Consider the following 19,096-nt stretch of genomic DNA (forward strand, 5'->3'; position numbering starts at 1 on the left):
ACCCGCGTATTTCCATCATAATATTAACTAGTCACGAGTTTTAAATTTCTTTAATTGATTTTATATATTTTTCTAAATCATCGCATTTATTTAATATGATAGTACGCTAATTTTATAAACTTTTGTACCTATTCTATACGATAGATTATTTTTATAAAGTGTAATATTTAATTTCTATCGACTCATATTCTATTATATCGAAATGCATATTTTAACTAAATAACCATGTTATTTTACTAGACCGTCTTGAGACAGTTTTCACGCTAAGTTTTATTTAAACGGTAACCGATTAACCCAGTCAAATCCATGAGATAGAGTTGTTAGTGAAACAACCTATATCCCATGAAGTTAGGGCTATAATCGCACATTTCAGTTTGAAACAGATTATATACTACGCTGCTATATATTCTAAGTCACCCTGCATCAAACACTTCTCATTCTTCTTCGTCTTTTTTCCCTTTCAAACACTCTTCTTTGGCATTTCCGTTCTCCCTCATTTATTAACGGTTTTCGGTAATTTTTGCGCCATTGTCTTCATCTCGCGGTAAGCATTCCAGCCGTATCATTTCATTCCTCTTTGTCATACTATACGTTTCTCCTTTAAGCTTTAAAACGTGTATGTTAATGCCGTTTGAGTACCGTTTTTGACATAGGTTCAAACCCGGACGACCCGGACGCTGACTCTTACGTTGTTGACGATTCCTTTGAAGATTAAGCACTCAGAGGTAACGTAGAGGACTATCCTCGGTATTACATCGCGGTTTTGTGGTCTTGTATGCTAAATTGGTTGATATTAAGTCAATGAGTTATGTAAGTATTTAGTATGTGAGTGTGTGTTTTACCGTGATATTTCTGTTGGCTCATCGTACTATTGTTGAGATTGCCTATACGGGTTTGGTCGTGTGCGAAAATAGAGGAGCTCATGGTGAGAGGCGTGGTTGTTTGTGAGTTTCATTGTATTGTTTGCTAATGTTGGTACGATTCTCTTAGTTGTGATTATGATGGTGTCCTTCTATTGGTTGTTTCATTTATAAACTAACCCATGTTCTCATTATAATGGTTAATGCATAAAAATGATTGAATTGATTAACTTTGTAACATGATGGAACTATTCTGATCTTGTATAGTGTGACTATGGAGAGCTATTATTCATACTGTCAACATGTGGACATAAATCCTTAATCTAGTGGTTAGCTTGTTTATTTTGCTAGCAAAGTACATAAATGCTTATTAAATAATTGCATAGAACATTGGGAATGCATTTCTGACCCTTACATTCGTAATTATTTATCTAAAGTAATTTCGGTTATGAAGTTCGGTATACGTATGAAGATTATACGTAGTATGTTATAGTGTCAATGTGAGAAAGTAGGTTTTGTTAATGATTAACATCTGTTGCGTTGCAACTGGGAGTATTTTAATAACATTCGTAACTTTATAATTTTTGATTCGCATTAATAGTTAACCAACTCGAGTAGGGAAGAATCGTCTTATATTATCCGCTTCACTTGTATCCTAGTAGATGTGTGTATGGGCAGTCTAGGCAGGTCGAAGTCGTTCTATTAGCCCGGTTGTTTATAGGCTAATATGGAGTCTATGAGATCATCAGCCCGGATGTTTATAGGCTTGGTGATTGTCGAATCAGGGTGTTATCCGGGAGTGTGGCAATACTTAGACTAGGACCGTATATTTATCGTAGTCCTACCGTAGGTATAAGGTAACACTGATGGGTTGCCTTGACGTTTCACCTTACTGAATGGTAAATGATTTAATATGTTTGGTTTAATAAGTTTACGTTTATTAATTGAGTCATTTGATTTATTTAGTTTAAAGTGTGATTATTTATAATGAGCTTATAATTTTATTTGTATAATATGTTTATTTGTAAGTCATTTGTTCATTATTGATCTATCTTAATTACTTGGTTGCTTTATCGTGATGTAATATGGCTGGGAGGACGTCCAAGTTACTCCCCACTGACTGTGGCTGTCATTCTTATGACTGACAGGTGGTTGATGGTTGCTTATTGTTTTTTTTTTGCTGGGTTGCATCAATTGAGCTAGGGAGCGCCTTGTTTTAGCGCACCCTTTTAATTTTATTAGACTTATGTTTCAGACTTTTATTTCATTTCAGTTATAGGGGTTTTTATTCCCCGTAGACCTTGTATTATTTTTGAGAACTCAATTTTTTTTTATTTAGTAGCTACCGCGGTGTCAGGGTTTATCCGCCACCTTGAACTTAATTTATATTCTTGTTTTACCGTGGTTGTTAAGTTGGTATCAGAGCATGGTTGCTCCCGACGCTCACACTCGGTAAACCCAAATGAATCATTAAATTTTAAGCTTAAACTTTATGACTAAAGTGAGAGATGGGTAGACAGTTAAGGTCCAAAGGTGGTAGCCTGCATGCGTTTGTTTTCTTGGGTGATTAGCACCATTGTTAGGGTCTAACCTTGTCTTATTTTGAGTAAAGATGGCAGGCAGACCTGGTAACGTGAACAATGCGATTCTCCAAGCACTTACTCAATTGCTCCAGAATCAGAACAATAACAACAATAACAACAACAACTATAACCATAACCAGTATACCAATATTGCAAGCCGGATTGCGAGGAGTAACGACAAGATTTATGATGGAACCATTGATCCAGTGCTGATGTCAGAACTGACTAGGGAAATGGAGAAGCATTTCATTCTCTACCGTGTTGCAGAGGTTGATAAGGTTAACATTGCTGCACATTTTCTTGATAAGGAAGCTGATCGTTGGTGGGCTATGACTGGTCCCATTGCTACTTTGGAACCAGGTTTTGGCTGGGAGAGATTCAAGACTCTTTTGGAAGCAATATTCTATCCTGCTCAATTGAAACACCAGAAGATGGCAGAGTTCTTAAATTTCAAGCAAGGGGATTTGTCCGTAAAGGAATATACTGATCAGTTTAATGCTCTAGCCCATTTTGCTGATTCTATGATTCCCAATGAAGCACAAAAGACTTTCTTTTTCAGGCAAGGGTTAAAGGCTAAGATCCAGGGTATGGTGAGAAGAGATACTTATACGTTCGCTCGTGTTTACGATGAAGCTCTTTGGGCTGAGGGTGTTATTGAAGCTGTCAGATTGGAAACGGTAGCTGAGACTGCTAAATCTTCCAAGAGGCCGTTTACTCCTTCTACTTCGCAGCCCTATAGTTTCAAGAAGGGCAAGCATGGGAACCAGAAGGGATTTCAGACGAATCTTCCGATCAAAGACAGAGTATGCTATAGTTGCCAGAAGGGATTTCAGACGAATCTTCCGATCAAAGACTGTAAGGGTAATCCTCTGGGATGTTGTAATTGCAAAGAACAGGGTCACAAAGCTGTTGATTATCCCAAGAAAGATACTACTCTTGCTGCTGTGAATGTCCCTAAGCCGAGGGGACGTATCTTCGTGATGAGCCGTGCTAAGGCTGAGGCACACTCAGATGTGATTACTGGTATGTTTACTGTTTCAGATATTCCTGCTTAAATTTTATTCGATACTGGCGCATCTTTATCTTTTATATCCCACTACTACAAATACAGGCTATAACAACGGTTAAAAACCGTTGTTATATAAAAAAGCGGACGTTGTTAAAGCGTCCGTTGTAAAAGGTTTTAACAACGGTTGGTTTTCCTAAGGAACCCGTTGTTAAAACTATTAACAACGGTTTTAAGTATAAAAACCCGTTGTGGAAAGTTTGACTCAATTTTGGGGGGAAAGTTATAACAACGGGTTGTAATATACAAAACCGTTGTTATAACTAAAGACAACGGGTTTTTTCTCAATAACCGTTGTTGTTTGTTTTTCAAAAATAAAAAAAAATTAAATTAAATATTACTAGATGCATGCATAATTACGGCCCGTTATAATTCCGATGCATGCATTATTACTGCCATCCCTGTGCATATGAATGGACAATATGGAATGAGAAGGGTTATAATAAGATTTGAAGTAGCAGAGAGAGATATGATGATGATTATGCCACAACTTCCTAAACATATATTAATTAAAAAATAACTTAAGCGACATATTACTTAGTATAAATACATGCATTATCTCAACCACCATTCCATTATCTCACTATCTCCAAACCCTAACTGCTAAAACAAACTCCAAACCCTAATTAATCTTTCATACAAACTCCAATCTTCATCAACAAAATGAATGATATCATCCTTAAGACTCTTACTATGATCGAGAACAACAACAGTTTCATCCGCTGGTTGCTCCACAGAGGACAGTTTCAGGAGCTACCTTGTGGATGCTCGATCCGTACTGAAGGACGCCAAAAAAGATGGCTTGACAGAGCAGCAACAGTTGCAGCTATATGACGATATAGCAAGCTGGCGAAGTAACCTCCAAATAGCTAAGGAGGAGAGGACGGATATCATAGAAGAGAATAAGACTCTCTATGAAAATATAAGAATTGCATTTTTATTAATGTAATTTTTTTTTAATTTATGTATTTATATATATATATATATATATATTTTTATATATTATATATTTATATATATATATATATATATATTAATTAAGTTTATCATGCATTCCTCTCTATCGTCTTGCTTCTTCTTTGTTTTATTTTATTTAATTTGTTTTACTAGCTAAATAAGCGAATAATACTTAGAGAAATAACATAATGATCGATAAAAACACATACATGCAAATGAAATAATTAGAAAAAGAAAATAATGACGATGAAAGACGATGAAACCAACAGTGACGGCGAGATTTACCTGATAATTAGAGAAAGTAAGAGACGATGAAATCAACAGTGACGGCGAGATGATAAAGCGACGATGAGAAAGAGACGATGAGAAAATGTGTGTTTTGTGTTTGTGTTTGTGTTTGTCTGTGTTTGTGTTTGTCTGTGTTTGTGTTTGTCTGTGTTTGTGCTTGTGTTTGTGTTAAGGTTTATGTTTTGTGGCTGTAGCTGTAGCTGATCTGTGTTTGTGTGGTTTATAGTATAGAAAGTATTGACAACGGTTGTTAAACAAAAACCGTTGTTAAAATGTTTTAACAACGGTTGTAAAACAACAACCGTTGTTAAATATGTTTTAACAACGGGATTCAAAAATAACCGTTGTGATTACTTTTCACTAACTTTGCGCCAATTTTGTGCCAAATTATTAACAACGGTTGTGCATGTTTGACCCGTTGTTAAAACTTATAACAACGGTTATATAAACATACCCGTTGTAATTAATTTTAGTAAAATTCGCGCCATACATTCTACAACATCTATTGTGATTTTCGTGAATAAGCGTTGTTAAAGGGGCGTTGTAGTTGCCTGGATTTGTAGTAGTGTCCGCATCGTTTGCCAAGAAAGCCGCTCTTGTTTCCCATTCTGCTGAGACTACTCTTATTTCCTTACCGTCGGGCGAAGTTGTTTCATGTTCAATGGTATTCAAGGATGTTCCCATCTCTATTGCGGGATCTATCCTTCCAGCTACTCTTATTAGTTTCTCCTTAGCCGAGTTTGGCATCATTCTAGGCATGGATTGGTTATCCCGTTACGATGCTAGATTCCAATGTCGAGACCAAAACATTTTTCTTAAGAGTCCGTGTGACACGAAGTTGACGTATAAGGGAATGAGAATGCAACCAGGTGTCAAGTTAATTTCAGCAATGAAGCTTATTAGCATGCAGAGGAAAAGACACCAAGTATATCTATGTGTGGTGACGAATGCTTCATTGTTACCGAAACTTGAAGATGTTCCAGTTGTCAATGAGTATGCCGATGTTTTTCCATATGAGCTACCAGGTATACCTCCGGAGAGGGACGTTGAGTTTGCTATCGATCTTGTACCAGGGACCGGACCTATTGCGAAGGCTCCATATCGTATGGCTCCTGTGGAATTACAAGAGTTGAAGAAGAAGTTAGATGAGATGATCGAGAAAGGTTTTATCCGCCCGAGTGCTTCTCCTTGGGGTGCTCCTGTTTTGTTCGTCAAGAAGAAAGATGGTAGTATGAGGTTGTGTATATACTACCGTGAGCTGAACCGCGTAACCATCAAGAATAAGTACCCGTTGCCCAGGATTAATGATTTGTTCGATCAGTTGAGGGGTGCAAGTGTGTTCTCCAAGATTAATTTGAGATCAGGCTATCATCAGATTCTAGTTAAAGAGGCCGACATCCCCAAAATAACTTTCAGTACGAGATATGGACACTACGAGTTTAAGGTGATGCCTTGTGGGTTAACGAATGCTCCTGCAGGTTTCATGGACCAGATGAATAGGACTTTCAGGGAGTTTTTGGATAAGTGTGTGGTCGTTTTCATTGATGACATCTTGATCTATTCCAAGGATGAGAGCGAGCATAAAGTGCGGCTCCGCACAATTCTCGATATTCTTCGTAAGCAGAAGTGGTATGCAAAGTTTTCTACGTGTGAATTCTGGTTAAAGGAGGTGTCATTTTGGGGGCATATCATATCTAAGGAAGGAGTAATGGTTGATCCTTCTAAGGTGGAGGCTATTTTGGAATGGAAGAGTCTGACTAATGTCAATGAGATTCGAAGCTTCTTAGGTTTGGATGGTTATTATCGCATATTTGTCAAGGATTTTTCTAAACTGGCGAGACCTATGACTCAATTGTTGAAGAAGGAATCAAAGTTTATTTGGTCTGAGGCGTGTGAGAAGGCTTTTCAAGAGTTGAAAGCAAGGCTGGCTACTGCTCCTATTTTGACCTTACCCGAAGATGGTGTTGAGTTTGATATCTTTTGTGATGCTTCTAAGAATGGGTTGAGTTGTGTCCTAATGCAGAATAGGATGGTGATTACTTATGCTTCGAGGCAGTTAAAGGTTCATGAGGTTAATTATCCAACGCACGATTTGGAATTAGCAGTTGTGGTACATGCTCTTAAGATATGGCGACACTACTTGATTGGAGTTCGATGCCGCATCTACACCGACCACAAGAGTCTCAGGTACATTTTCACTCAGAAGGACTTAAACCTGAGACAGAGACGCTGGTTAGAGTTGGGTAATGATTATGATGTGGAGTTGCTTTATCATGAAAGGAAGGCCAATGTTGTAGCTGATGCTCTCAGTAGGAAGACCGTTCATTCTATTAACTCTATCAGAATTTTGCCAAATGATTTGTGTGCAGAGTTCAGGAAGCTTAACTTGGAGTTTGTAAAACCTAGTAGTGCATGTTTGAATGCGATAGTGGCTAAACCGGAGTTATTCCGTGAGATCCGAGAGAAGCAGGTAATAGATTCTAAGATAGTTGATATCTGTTCTAAGTTGGGAGATGGTAAGGTTATTGGTTTTGAAGTCAATCCAGATGGGGTTCTCAAGTTTCGAGGTAGATGGTGTATCCCTGACGATGCCGACTTGAAAGTAAATATTTTGAGTGAGGCGCATAACATACCATATTCAGTGCATCCAGGTGGTGATAAGATGTATCAAGATTTGAAGCTCCGATTTTGGTGGCCCCGCGTGAGGAATGACATTGCTGAGTATGTGAGTAAGTGTCCTACTTGTCAGCAGGTTAAAATTGATCATAAGAGACCAGGTGGTTTGTTGCAACCATTGGCGATTCCTACATGGAAGGGGGAGTCTATCTCTATGGACTTTGTGATGGCATTGCCAAGAACTGTTGGTGGTAAAGATGTTGTTTGGGTAATCGTGGGTCGTCTGACGAAGTGTGCTCGATTCGTGCCAATCAAGGAGACTTGGAGTTTAGATCGTTTGGCAAGTGCATATGTGGACGAGGTAGTCAGATATCACGGCGTTCCTTTGAAGATTGTGTCCGATCGAGATCCGAGATTTTGTTCCCGTTTTTTTGCAAGCGTTGCAGAAGGCTATGGGTAGCAAATTGATGATGAGTACAGCTTTTCATGCCGCTACTGATGGACAGACGGAGAGAACTATTCAAACTCTCGAAGACATGCTCCGTGCTTGTGTATTTGATTTTCAAGCGAGTTGGGAGAAGAATTTACCTTTGGTTGAGTTTTCTTACAACAACATTTATTATGCAACTATCAAGATGGCTCCTTACGAGGCTTTGTATGGGAGGAAATGTCGCAGTCTATTATGTTGGGATCAAGCTAGTGAAGTCCGTGAATTGGGTCCTGAGAAGCTACAAGACACCATTGACGGCGTCAAGCTGGTTCGAGAAAGGATGAAGGCAGCTCAAGATAGACAGAAATCTTATGCAGATATAAGACGATGACCTTTAGAGTTCGAGGTGGGTGACAAGGTGTTTCTCAAAGTTTCTCCGATGAAGGGTGTTAAAAGGTTTGGGATTAAAGGTCAGTTGAGTCCTAAGTATGTGGGTCCTTATGAGGTGCTCAAGAGAATTAGTCTGGTGGCATATAAGTTGGAGTTGCCAGCTAATCTTGGGAAGGTTCATGACGTGTTCCACATTTCTCAGTTAAGGAAGTACATTACCGATCCCAGTCACGTCCTTCAAACTAAAGTCTTTGAAATTCAGTCTAACCTGACCTATGAAGAGCGAACTATTCGCATTTTGGATAAGAAAGAAAAACATCTTAGAAATAAGGTTGTGCCTTTAGTGAAAGTCCTTTGGAGGTGCGACAAGTTCGAGGAAGAGACATGGGAAACTGAAGACTCTATGCGAGTAAAGCACCCACATCTTTTTTAGAGAGGTAATTAATTATTATCATCTCATTTAATTCGATCCCTTCTTTTATTTCCTACCTTCGTTTTTCTCACGTTAAGTTTCGAGGGCGAAACTTTTTAGATGTAGGGGAGACTGTAACACCCGCGTATTTCCGTCATAATATTAGCTAGTCACGAGTTTTAAATTTCTTTAATTGATTTTATATATTTTTCTAAATCATCGCATTTAAATAATATGATAGTACGCTAATTTTATAAACTGTTGTACCTATTCTATATGATAGATTATTTTTATAAAGTGTAATATTTAATTTATATCAACTCATATTCTTTTATATCGAAATGCATATTTTAACTAAATAACCATGTTATTTTATTAGACCGTCTTAAGACAGTTTTCACGCTAAGTTTTATTTAAACGGTAACCGATTAACCGAGTCAAATCCATGAGATAGAGTTGTTAATGCCGTTTCCGTACGTTTTCGGTAATTTTTGCACCATTGTCTTCATCTCGCGGTAAGCATTCCAGCCGTATCATTTTCATTCCTCTTTGTGATACTATACGTTTCTCCTTTAAGCTTTAAAACGTGTATGTTAATGCCGTTTCCGTACCGTTTTCGACATAGGTTCAAACTCGGACGACCCGGACGCTGAGTCTTACGTTGTTGACGATTCCTTTGAAGATTAAGCACTAAGAGGTAACGTAGACGACTGTCCTCGGTATTACATCGCGGTTGGCTGCTATTAAGTCAATGATTTATGTAAGTATTTAGTATGTGAGTGTGTGTTTTACCATGACATTTCTGTTGGCTCATCGTACTATTGTTGAGATTGCCTATACGGGTTTGGTCATGTGCGAAAATAGAGGAGCTCATGGTCAGAGGCGTGGTTGCTTGTGAGTTTCACTGTATTGTTTGCTAATGTTGGTACGATTCTCTTAGTTGTGATTATGGTGGTGTCCTTCTATTGGTTGTTTCATTTAGAAACTAACCCATGTTATCATTATAATGGTTAATGCATAAAAATAATTCAATTGATTAACTTTGTAACATGATGGAACTATTCTGATCTTGTTTAGTGTGACCATGGAGAGCTATTATTCATACTGTCAACATGTGGACATGTGGACATAAATCCTTAATCTAGTGGTTAGCTTGTTTATTTTGCTAGCAAAGTACGTAAATGCTTATTAAATAATAGCATGGAACATTGTGAATGCATTTCTGACCCTTACATTCGTAATTGTTTATCTAAAGTTATTTCGGTTATGAAGTTCGGTATACGTATGAAGATTATACGTAGTATGTTATAGTGTCAATGTGAGAAAGTGGGTTTTGTTAATGATTAACATTTGTTGTGTTGCAACTGGGAGTATTTTAATAACATTCGTAACTTTATAATTTTTGATTCGTATTAATTAGTTAACCAACTCGAGTATGGAAGAATCGTCTTATATTATCCGCTTCATTAGTTAGCTGTGTGTATGGGCAGTCTAGGCAGGTTGGAGTCGTCCTATTAGCCCGGTTGTTTATAGGCTAATATGGAGTCTATGGGATCATCAGCCCGGATGTTTATAGGCTTGGTGATTGTCGAATCAGGGTGTTATCCCTAGAGTATGGCCATACTTAGACTAGGACCGTATATTTATCGTAGTCCTACAGTAGGGATAAGGTAACAGTGATGGGTTGCCTTGACGTTTCGAATTACTCAGTGGTAACTGATTTAATATGTTTGGTTTAATAAGTTTACGTTTATTAATTGAGTCATTTGATTTATTTAGTTTAAAGTGTGATTAATTTATAATGACCTTATAATTTTATTTGTATAATATGTTTATTGGTAAGTCATTTGTTCAGTATTGATTTATCTTAATTACTTGGTTGCTTTATCGTGATGTAATATGGCTGGGAGGACGTCCGAGTTACTCTCCACTGACTGTGGCTATCATTCTTATGACTGAGAAGTGGTTGATGGTTGCTTATTGTTTTTTTTTTTGCTGGGTTGCATCGAGTGAGCTAGCGAGCGCCTTGTTTTAGCGCACTCTTTTAATTTTATTAGACTCATGTTTCAGACTTTTATTTCATTTCAGTTATAGGGGTATTTATTCCCCGTAGACCTTGTATTACTTTTCAGTACTCAATTTATTTTTTATTTAGTAGCTACCGTGGTGTCAGGTGTTTCCGCCACCTTGAACTTAATTTATATTCTTTTTTTACCGTGGTTGTTACATCACATAATTTTTTCTGTTATTTAGATGGATATTCAAGTTTCATTCAAATCACAATCCATCCTGATGATCAGGAAAAGACTATTTTTACTTGCCCGCATGGTGTTTTTGCTTATCGCAGAATGCCATTTGGATTGTGTAATGCCCAGCTACCTTTTAGAGGTGCATGATGGGGATATTTTATGAGTATATAGTCTCTATTATGGAGGTATTTATGGACGATTTCAACGTATACGGTAATGATTTTAATGATTGTCTGACTAACCTTGAGAAAGTTTTGCTGCGATCTATTGAGGTTAACTTAGTGCTGAATTGGGAGAAGTGCCATTTTATGGTCAATGAGGGCATTGTCCTTGGGCACTTAGTGTCTGATAAGGGTATCCAAGTCGATAGAGCAAAGGTGCAAGTGATTGAGCAATTACCTCCTCCCGTTAATGTTAAGGGAGTTAGGAGTTTCCTTGGGCATGTTGGCTTTTACCGCCGATTTATTAAGGACTTTTCTAAAATTGTTAAACCACTTACATAATTATTACTTAAAGATGCTCTATTTAATTTTACTAATGAATTTCTTACTGCTTTTAACAGGTTGAAGCAGGCTTTGATCACAGCACCGATTATTCAGCCCCCAAATTAGGAGTTGCCTTTTGAGATTATGTGCGATGCTAGTGATTTTAAAGTTGGCGCGGTGCTAGGCTAGCGGAAGGACAAGGCTTTGAGTGCTATTTACTATGCGAGCCGAACTATAGATGAGGCTCAGGTGAAATATGCAACTACAGAAAAGGAGCTGTTAGCTCTGGTATACGCGCTGGAGAAATTCAGGTCTTATTTATTAGGTTTGAAAGATACTGTATTTTCTGACCATGCAGCGCTGAGGTACCTATTTGTTAAGAAAGAAGCCAAGCCAAGACTACTGCGATGGATACTCCTTCTTTAGGAGTTCAATTTGGAGATTAAAGAAAAGAAAGGCGCTCAGAATTTGGTAGCTGACCATCTATTATGCCTCCCATTGCAAGAAGGGGGAGATTCTTTACCTATTAATAATTCTTTTCCTGATGATATTTTGTTGGCTATTTCTAACGCTAAAACTCCTTGGTATGCTGATTATGCTAATTTTATTGTAGGTTATTTATTGCCTCCAGACTAGTCATATCAGTAGAGGAAGTGGTTCCTTCATGACGTGAAGCAGTACTTCTGGGATGATCCTTACCTGTTTAAGGAATGTGCCGATGGTCTTTACAGACGATGTATACCGCAGTGGGAGAACAAATATATCCTAGAAGCTTTATATTCTTCCTCCTATGGTGGTCACCACGCTCCCTTTAGGACCGTGGCTAAGGTACTTCAGTCTTGTTTTTATTGGCCATCCATGTTTAAAGATGCTAAAGACTTTCTTGTAGCTTGTTATGCGTGTCAGAGGACGGGAAATATTTCAAGGAGACAGGAAATACCCCAAGTTGGCATTCTAGAGGTTGGAGTTTTTTATGTCTGGGGCATTAACTACCAAGGACCATTCCCCTCTAGCAAAGGCAACAAGTATATTCTAGTAGCTGTTGATTACGTGTCCAAGTGGGTAGAGGTTGTTGCTTCGGTCCATTGTGATGCAAAGATTGTTATCCAACTTTTCAAAAAGGTAAACTTTCCTCGCTTTGGTGTCTCTCAAGTTGTCATCAGTGATGGAGGTATGCATTTTAAAGAAAAACAACTTACCACTCTTCTGTCCAAATATGGTGTAGAACATCGTAGAGGTTTGGGGTATCACCCTCAAACTAGTGGTCAGGTAGAAGTTTCTAATAGGGAACTTAAAGAAATTCTAGGTAAAGTTGTGTCTAAATCACGAAAAGATTAGAGCATGAAACTAGATGATACTTTATGGGCATACAAAACTGCATTTAAGACACTAATTGGTGCATCGCCGTATCGTTTAGTTTATGGTAAGTCTTGTCATTTGCCTTTGGAATTAGAACATAAAGCATGGTGGGCAATTTGTGAGCTCAATTTTGATTCTGAACTATGTGGTGAGACATGATTGTTGCAGTTAGATGAGCTAGATGAATTTAGGTTGAATGCCTACGACAGTGCTCACCTCTATAAAGAGAAAATCAAGAGATGGCACGACAAGCGAATCGTGTCGCGCGAGTTTCATGTAGGGCATAATGTGCTATTGTCCAATGCCTGTCTCCGTCTATTTCCTGGTAAGCTGAAGATGATACGAGTAGAGATGCGGTCTCAAGAGCTGATCTCATGGTGCTCAATACGACTTAATTACATGAAAGTCAAAAATCGGTTTAATGCTTTCCCGCTAATTATTTGGGGTTGTTAAATAATTCTCGGGAATGATTAAATGTATTTCGAGCTTTCATTGAATGTGTGAACCGTCATTGAGCACGTTTAATGCATTCTCAAGGCTGATTCTACACGTTCCAAATAATAGCTAGTTTAAATTGCTAGTCTTAATTAGTCTTATTTAGTCTTTGAATTAGTGAAGTCTTTTTATTTTACTTCTTGTTAATGGTTTTAATAAGTGAAATAGTGATGACAACTGTTCACTTACCTAGGAGTTTCGACTATGGCTCACTATATAAGGCGATAAGTCTTCTATAATCAGCAATCAATTAAATATTATACAAACACTTGTTTTCGATTGAAAAGTGCTGCGGCAAATCCTTTGTTTTTATTCATCGCGTTTTGAGTAAATTCACGATCATTCTCAATAGGTCTTGAGCTTGATCACCATTGTTTCAGTTATAGGTCTAGCTTAAGCAAATATCCTTGTTTTCTTGTTTTGTTTACAATATCAAAAAATCACATAAAAATCTCCTCAGCCGTTAATTTAACCTAGAACTATTAAAACAGACAGTTCGTCCAGCTGTTCAATTTGATAGTTTCTGCTATTCATATAAACTTCGACTATGAGACAGTTCTTAGCACTGTCCAGTTTAATAAATTCCGCTGCAAACCTGCGATTCTATTTCTATTGAGATGAATTCGCAACATTTGGTATCAGAGCCACAACTGTTGATGTCCTTACTTAAAAACGATCCGATTTGGAAAATGGTGCTTTTTCAATCCCGATCTACCACCAGTGTTCTATGAGTATCACGAGGAAGAAGAAGCACTTGTCATGAATCAGGCTGTGTAAGAATCGGTAGACGTGGTACTCGTGGTTCACAACATTCTCGGTGTTCTATCTATCCACGACGAATCCAAAGAAAAGATGAAAGGCGTTGGAGAAAAGGGTGAGGCGTGTAGGGACACACCTGAACGAGATCGTAGTCTCAAGGTTGTTTTTAAGCGGGTTAAGAAAGAAAATTCCTTTGATGATGTTGTGCAAGCCATGATCGATCCTGGATGTTGTATATGTGATGCCCACCATTTAGCGCAAGATTGTCTGTTAAATTGGGTCATTCCGTCACCAAGGATTTGTGGCGAGGAATGGAGGGTGTCCGAAGCTTGGCCACACACACCTTGGATTGGGTTCAATACCTACGCCAAAAGGAACAGGTCCGAAGCCGTATATCCCTCTAGGCAAGGAAGTAAAGTTTCACCAGTCGGGAGTACCGGCATATTAGCCGATGTGGGTTTGAACTATACTAGCTAGTCTAACCTCAAAGGGCCTGAATTGTTGTCACGCGGTATGTTGAATCCTCAACCAAAGCTGAGATTCAAGCGAGTAGTAAACTAGCAAAGAAAGCATCGAGAATTGAGGACAATTCCTTTTAAAGGGAGAGGGAATGATACGAGTAGAGATGTGGTTTCAAGGGCTGATCTCGTGGTGCTCAATACGAGGTAATTACATGAAAGTTGGAAATCAGTTTAATGCATTCCCGTTAATAGTTGGGGTTGTTAAATAATTCTCGGGAATGATTAAATGAATTTCGAGTTTCAATGAATGTGTGAACCATTATTGATCATGTTTAATGCATTCGAGGCTGATTCTACAAGTTCCAAATAATGGCTAGTTTAAATTGCTAGTCTTAAATAGTCTTATTTAGTCTTTTAATTAGTGAAGTCTTTTCATTTTACTTGTTGTTAATGGTTGTAATAAGTGAAATAGTGATGGCAACTGTTCACTTACCTAGGAGTTTCGACTATGGCTCACTAGATAAGGCCATAAATCTTCAATAATAAGCAATCAATGAAATATTATACAAACACTTGTTTTCGGTTGAAAACTGTTGCGGCAAATCCTTTGTTTTTATTCAACGTGTTTTGAGTAATTCACAATCATTCTCAATAGGTCTTGAGCTTGATCACCATTGTTTGAGTTATAGGTCTAGCTCAAGCAAATATCCTTGTTTTCTTATTTTGTTTACAATATCAAAAATCACATAAAAATCTCCTCATCCGTTAATTTAACCCAGAACTGTTAAAACAGACAGTTCGTCCAAATGTTCAATTTGATAGTTTCTGCTATTCATATAAATTTCGACAATCAGACAGTCATCAGCACTGTCCAGTTTAATAAATTCCGCTGCAAACAAGCGATTCTATTTCTGTTGAGATAAATTCGCATCATTTGGAATCAGAGCTTTGGCTCTTGATTTTCCTAAATCAAGACGGTCCTAGACGTGTCAAAGCCAAGTTCTTAATTGAATTTCTGATTGCGATTGGAGTTCAAGGGTTAAACTCAAGCAGGTAGTTTGAGGGTTAATCGGTTTTGCATCTGAGGAGCAAGTTTCTAGTGACTTTTATTCCAGGTGGAATAGAAGAAGAAAGAAAGAAAAAAAAAAAAAAAACTACTGTTCACGTACAAGGTACTGTTCATCCCAAAAAAAAACAACATTTTTGGTTGAATTCAAGACGGTCCTAAGGCGCTTCAAAGTCAAGATGTTGGTTGAATTTGCGATTGCGATTGGAATTCAAAGGTTAAACTCGAGCAAGGTAGTTCGTGGGTTGATCGGCTTTTGATACTCACATCATAGGTCCAAGAATCGGGACGATTCTATTTGAAGAAAGGGCGGATGATACGAGTACAGATACGAGTCGATGGAGGGACGAATTCATTGAAAGTCAGAGATCAGTTTAATGCATTTCCGATGATTATTTGAAGATGTTGAATCTCGGGATGATTAAATGTATCTCGAGCTTTCATTGAATTCGTTGGACTGATGCATGTGATGATCACGCTCGTTTCATCGATCAACATGGTTCAACAACATGATTAATTTAGGAATAAATAGGGGTTAATTGAGCAATTAAATTAACTTTATTAGCTATCTTAATTAGTTCATTATGGCTATCATTATGTGTCATAATAACTATTCTTAATAGCTAGTCTTTTAGCTTTCCCTTTACTATTTTGTAAGGCTATATATAGCCATCCTAATCTCTTATAGAAACACACAAGATTTTGAATAAAAAAGAAAACCCTAATGTTTTACAAGTTTGTAATTCATGATCGATGCGTTCGATAAAATTTGTTATAGTTTGACGCGATCAAGCTTTAGCCCGAGTAATATTCAATAGGTCTCAATAGGTCTTGAGTATTCTCCCCATTACTCGTGTTATAAGTCTAGCGCCGAGTAAATATCCCATTGACCTGAATTCTACACATGAATTCAAAGCAAATATCATTTAGTTTGTTATTCCGCTTCCGCATTTCGCATCAGAAGTCCAGGTGGAGTGGCCCTTATACGGTCACATTTGTTTCCAAATTCGGGTCAGTTAGGCTAGAGAACTCTGCGGGAGTGAAATTTAAGGTAAATGGTCGCCAATTGAAGCATTAATATGGGACCAAAAACTTTATTGGAGTGGTCGAGTTGTTGTACTTCGACCCTTTTTCTGAGCCTGAAGATTGAGATAACAAGGGTCGAGCGGGACCTTAAAAACCAGCGCTGACCGGGAGGTAACCCGGATTGTATACATTTTGTAATTTCGTTTATGAACTCTTTAGTGTGTGTTTGTTTTAATTACTTTTTACTTTAATACTTGTAACGTGTGCTTATGAAATTTCTGCGTGCGCGTCCCACCCTTTGGTTCGAAATTTGTGGTTATTCTTCAGGTATTATTCCAAGGCGGGAAAACTTTATGACTCTCACGCACAAGAGGGAGAAAACACACTTAATACACGGTGGGAAAAGTCGATCGACTGAAAATGTTAGTCGATCGACTAAACTGAATAAACAGGTTTTGAGAAAAAGTCGATCGACTTAATTTCAGTCGATCGACTAAAACGAAGATAGGACTTTTGCGAAAACGTTGATCGACTACATCACCAGTCGATCGACTATTTTTGAGCTGCGGATGTTTGGTAAATAAACATAAGGAAGCTCCTTTTCCTTTGTATTCATTATCAAAAAAAAAAAAAAAAGATAGCAGCAGCAGCAACGACGCAACACCCCTTCGTCCTTTTCTCTCTTTTTCAATCCTCTTGCTTTTTTGTAGTGTAGTTTTCTTTTAATTTCCGTCTCTACTTCACACAAGTAAGTTTCCCTTTCACTTAATCTCTTTTCCCCTTTTGTTTCAAAGCTTATAACCCTTTTTCCTATCAATTGCAATAGAAATTAGGGTTTACAAATTTGTTGGTTTTTGACTTTTGTGTCCAAATCATGTCTATTATGCTTAATATACCCTTTGTGATGTTTCAATTTAAAAAACCAGTATAAGGTTTGGTCTTTTTGAACGAATTTGGGAAATGGCCGTGTGACGGTTCTTGTGCGATTAATGTGCGGATTTATCGACTATTGCAATTGCTAATTTAAGGTCTATTGTGTGATAATTTCAGGATGGATGGAGACAAGAGGAGATGAACAGTTGGACGCGAGACAAAGCCGTGTGAGACGGGCAGCAGTACCGGCATGGTTCACAATTACCGATTACTGATTTTGTAATTCATGTGCCCATTGATAGTCTACCTGACTATCCTGAGGTACATTTCACGACACAAGATCAAAAAGACCGTTTCATTATCCTGACCCGTTTTAATATTACCCCAACGCGATTTCTAGACCGAGAGAGTCTACTTACCTTGGGGATTTATCAGTCAGTGTTTGACCTCTTGAATGGGACGGGTGTGACGGGGTTGGCAACTATGCGAGAATATACTTATCTTGTGCCAACCCTTGAGTTTTTTAACTCCTTCCGCTACTACCGAGGAGAATATGACAGGGACCCAGCTGGAGATTGCATTTATTTCCGTCTTTTTAACCAAGAATTTGCTATGACTTTAGCCGCTTTTGGCGGATACCTTGGTGTGCACAGTGAGGGGGGCACATAACCCCCCTAGGAAATTAGCCCGACTTATATGGGGGGCTATTTCGGATAACTTTGAGGATCGTAAGAAGAGTCAGTTTTTACCCCACCCACCTGTCCGTTTCTGGCTCCGGTTGGTCGGTAACACCATTTTTGGTCGGAAGAAGTAAAACAATGTCAACAATGATGAGTTTGGAATTTTTGCTGGGTACTTGAATATCGATAGAGATATTCCTTTTGTCCTTAACATAACCTCTAGGACCGCCCAGCATTTCCAGAACATAGGGGATGAGAATTTATCTATTATTGTTTGTGGCGGGTTAGTTACTCATTTGGCCCGCCGACTCTTTCCCGACTTCCCCCGAGGCATGCTGCCTCTAGGTCATGAGGATCCAGTCACTTTAAACAGTCTTTGCTTGATGAACATTCCTTATATGATGGATGTGAACTGGATCCTACCTGACTATACGTGGAAGATCTCCACGGCACTTTCTATGAGCGTTCCTTGCTCCACCCTACCCCCATTTTTCCCCCTTCCTGAGGTCCTACGTGGTGCACCTCTACCGCAGACACCCTCTTACCTCTTGCATTGTACTCTGCCAAGGGCATCTACTGCAAGGTTGAGGGCGACTTCCCATACTGCTAGGGAAGTGGGCCAGTCTTCTGAACTCCACGTGACTCTCCTCGCGTTTCTCCACGCACTGCACCCTCCACGGCTGAGACTCACTTTATTTATCCCCCTTCTTTTGAGCCCCCACTGGCCATGGATCAGGCAGGGCGGGATTATCTTTTACTTGAGATGTGCAGGCCTAAAGCTAGGATGGAGCTGAATCACGCCTTAGTCGGGTTCCTTGTGTACGACCGCTACGCCCGTTCCGGATGGTTGCCACCAACTGGGTGGCCACATCCGTCTTACTACCGCTACCCTGAGAGCGGCTACCATGCCACTACTGGCACGGCTACTACGGAGGAGGACACAGCTGAGGTGGAGGAGAGGTACCGTGCTAAGCTTGCTTCACGCTCCCGAGTGAGGGAGGAGGACGACGACGACTACCTTGAGGAGGGCGACTAGTAGCA

General features: G+C 38.7%; 1 protein-coding gene across 1 annotated transcript; it reads left to right on the plus strand.

The window, feature by feature from the left end:
- Positions 1–8,239: 8,239 nt before the first annotated feature.
- On the plus strand, positions 8,240–8,623 carry LOC141595199 (uncharacterized). Its single transcript, XM_074415169.1, has one exon. The coding sequence runs from the start codon at positions 8,240–8,242 to the stop codon at positions 8,621–8,623; it is 384 nt and encodes a 127-aa protein (XP_074271270.1).
- The last annotated feature ends 10,473 nt before the right edge of the window (positions 8,624–19,096 follow it).

The sequence above is a fragment of the Silene latifolia genome, chromosome 8 (genome assembly GCF_048544455.1).
Source record: "Silene latifolia isolate original U9 population chromosome 8, ASM4854445v1, whole genome shotgun sequence".
NCBI classification, from domain to species: domain Eukaryota; kingdom Viridiplantae; phylum Streptophyta; class Magnoliopsida; order Caryophyllales; family Caryophyllaceae; genus Silene; species Silene latifolia.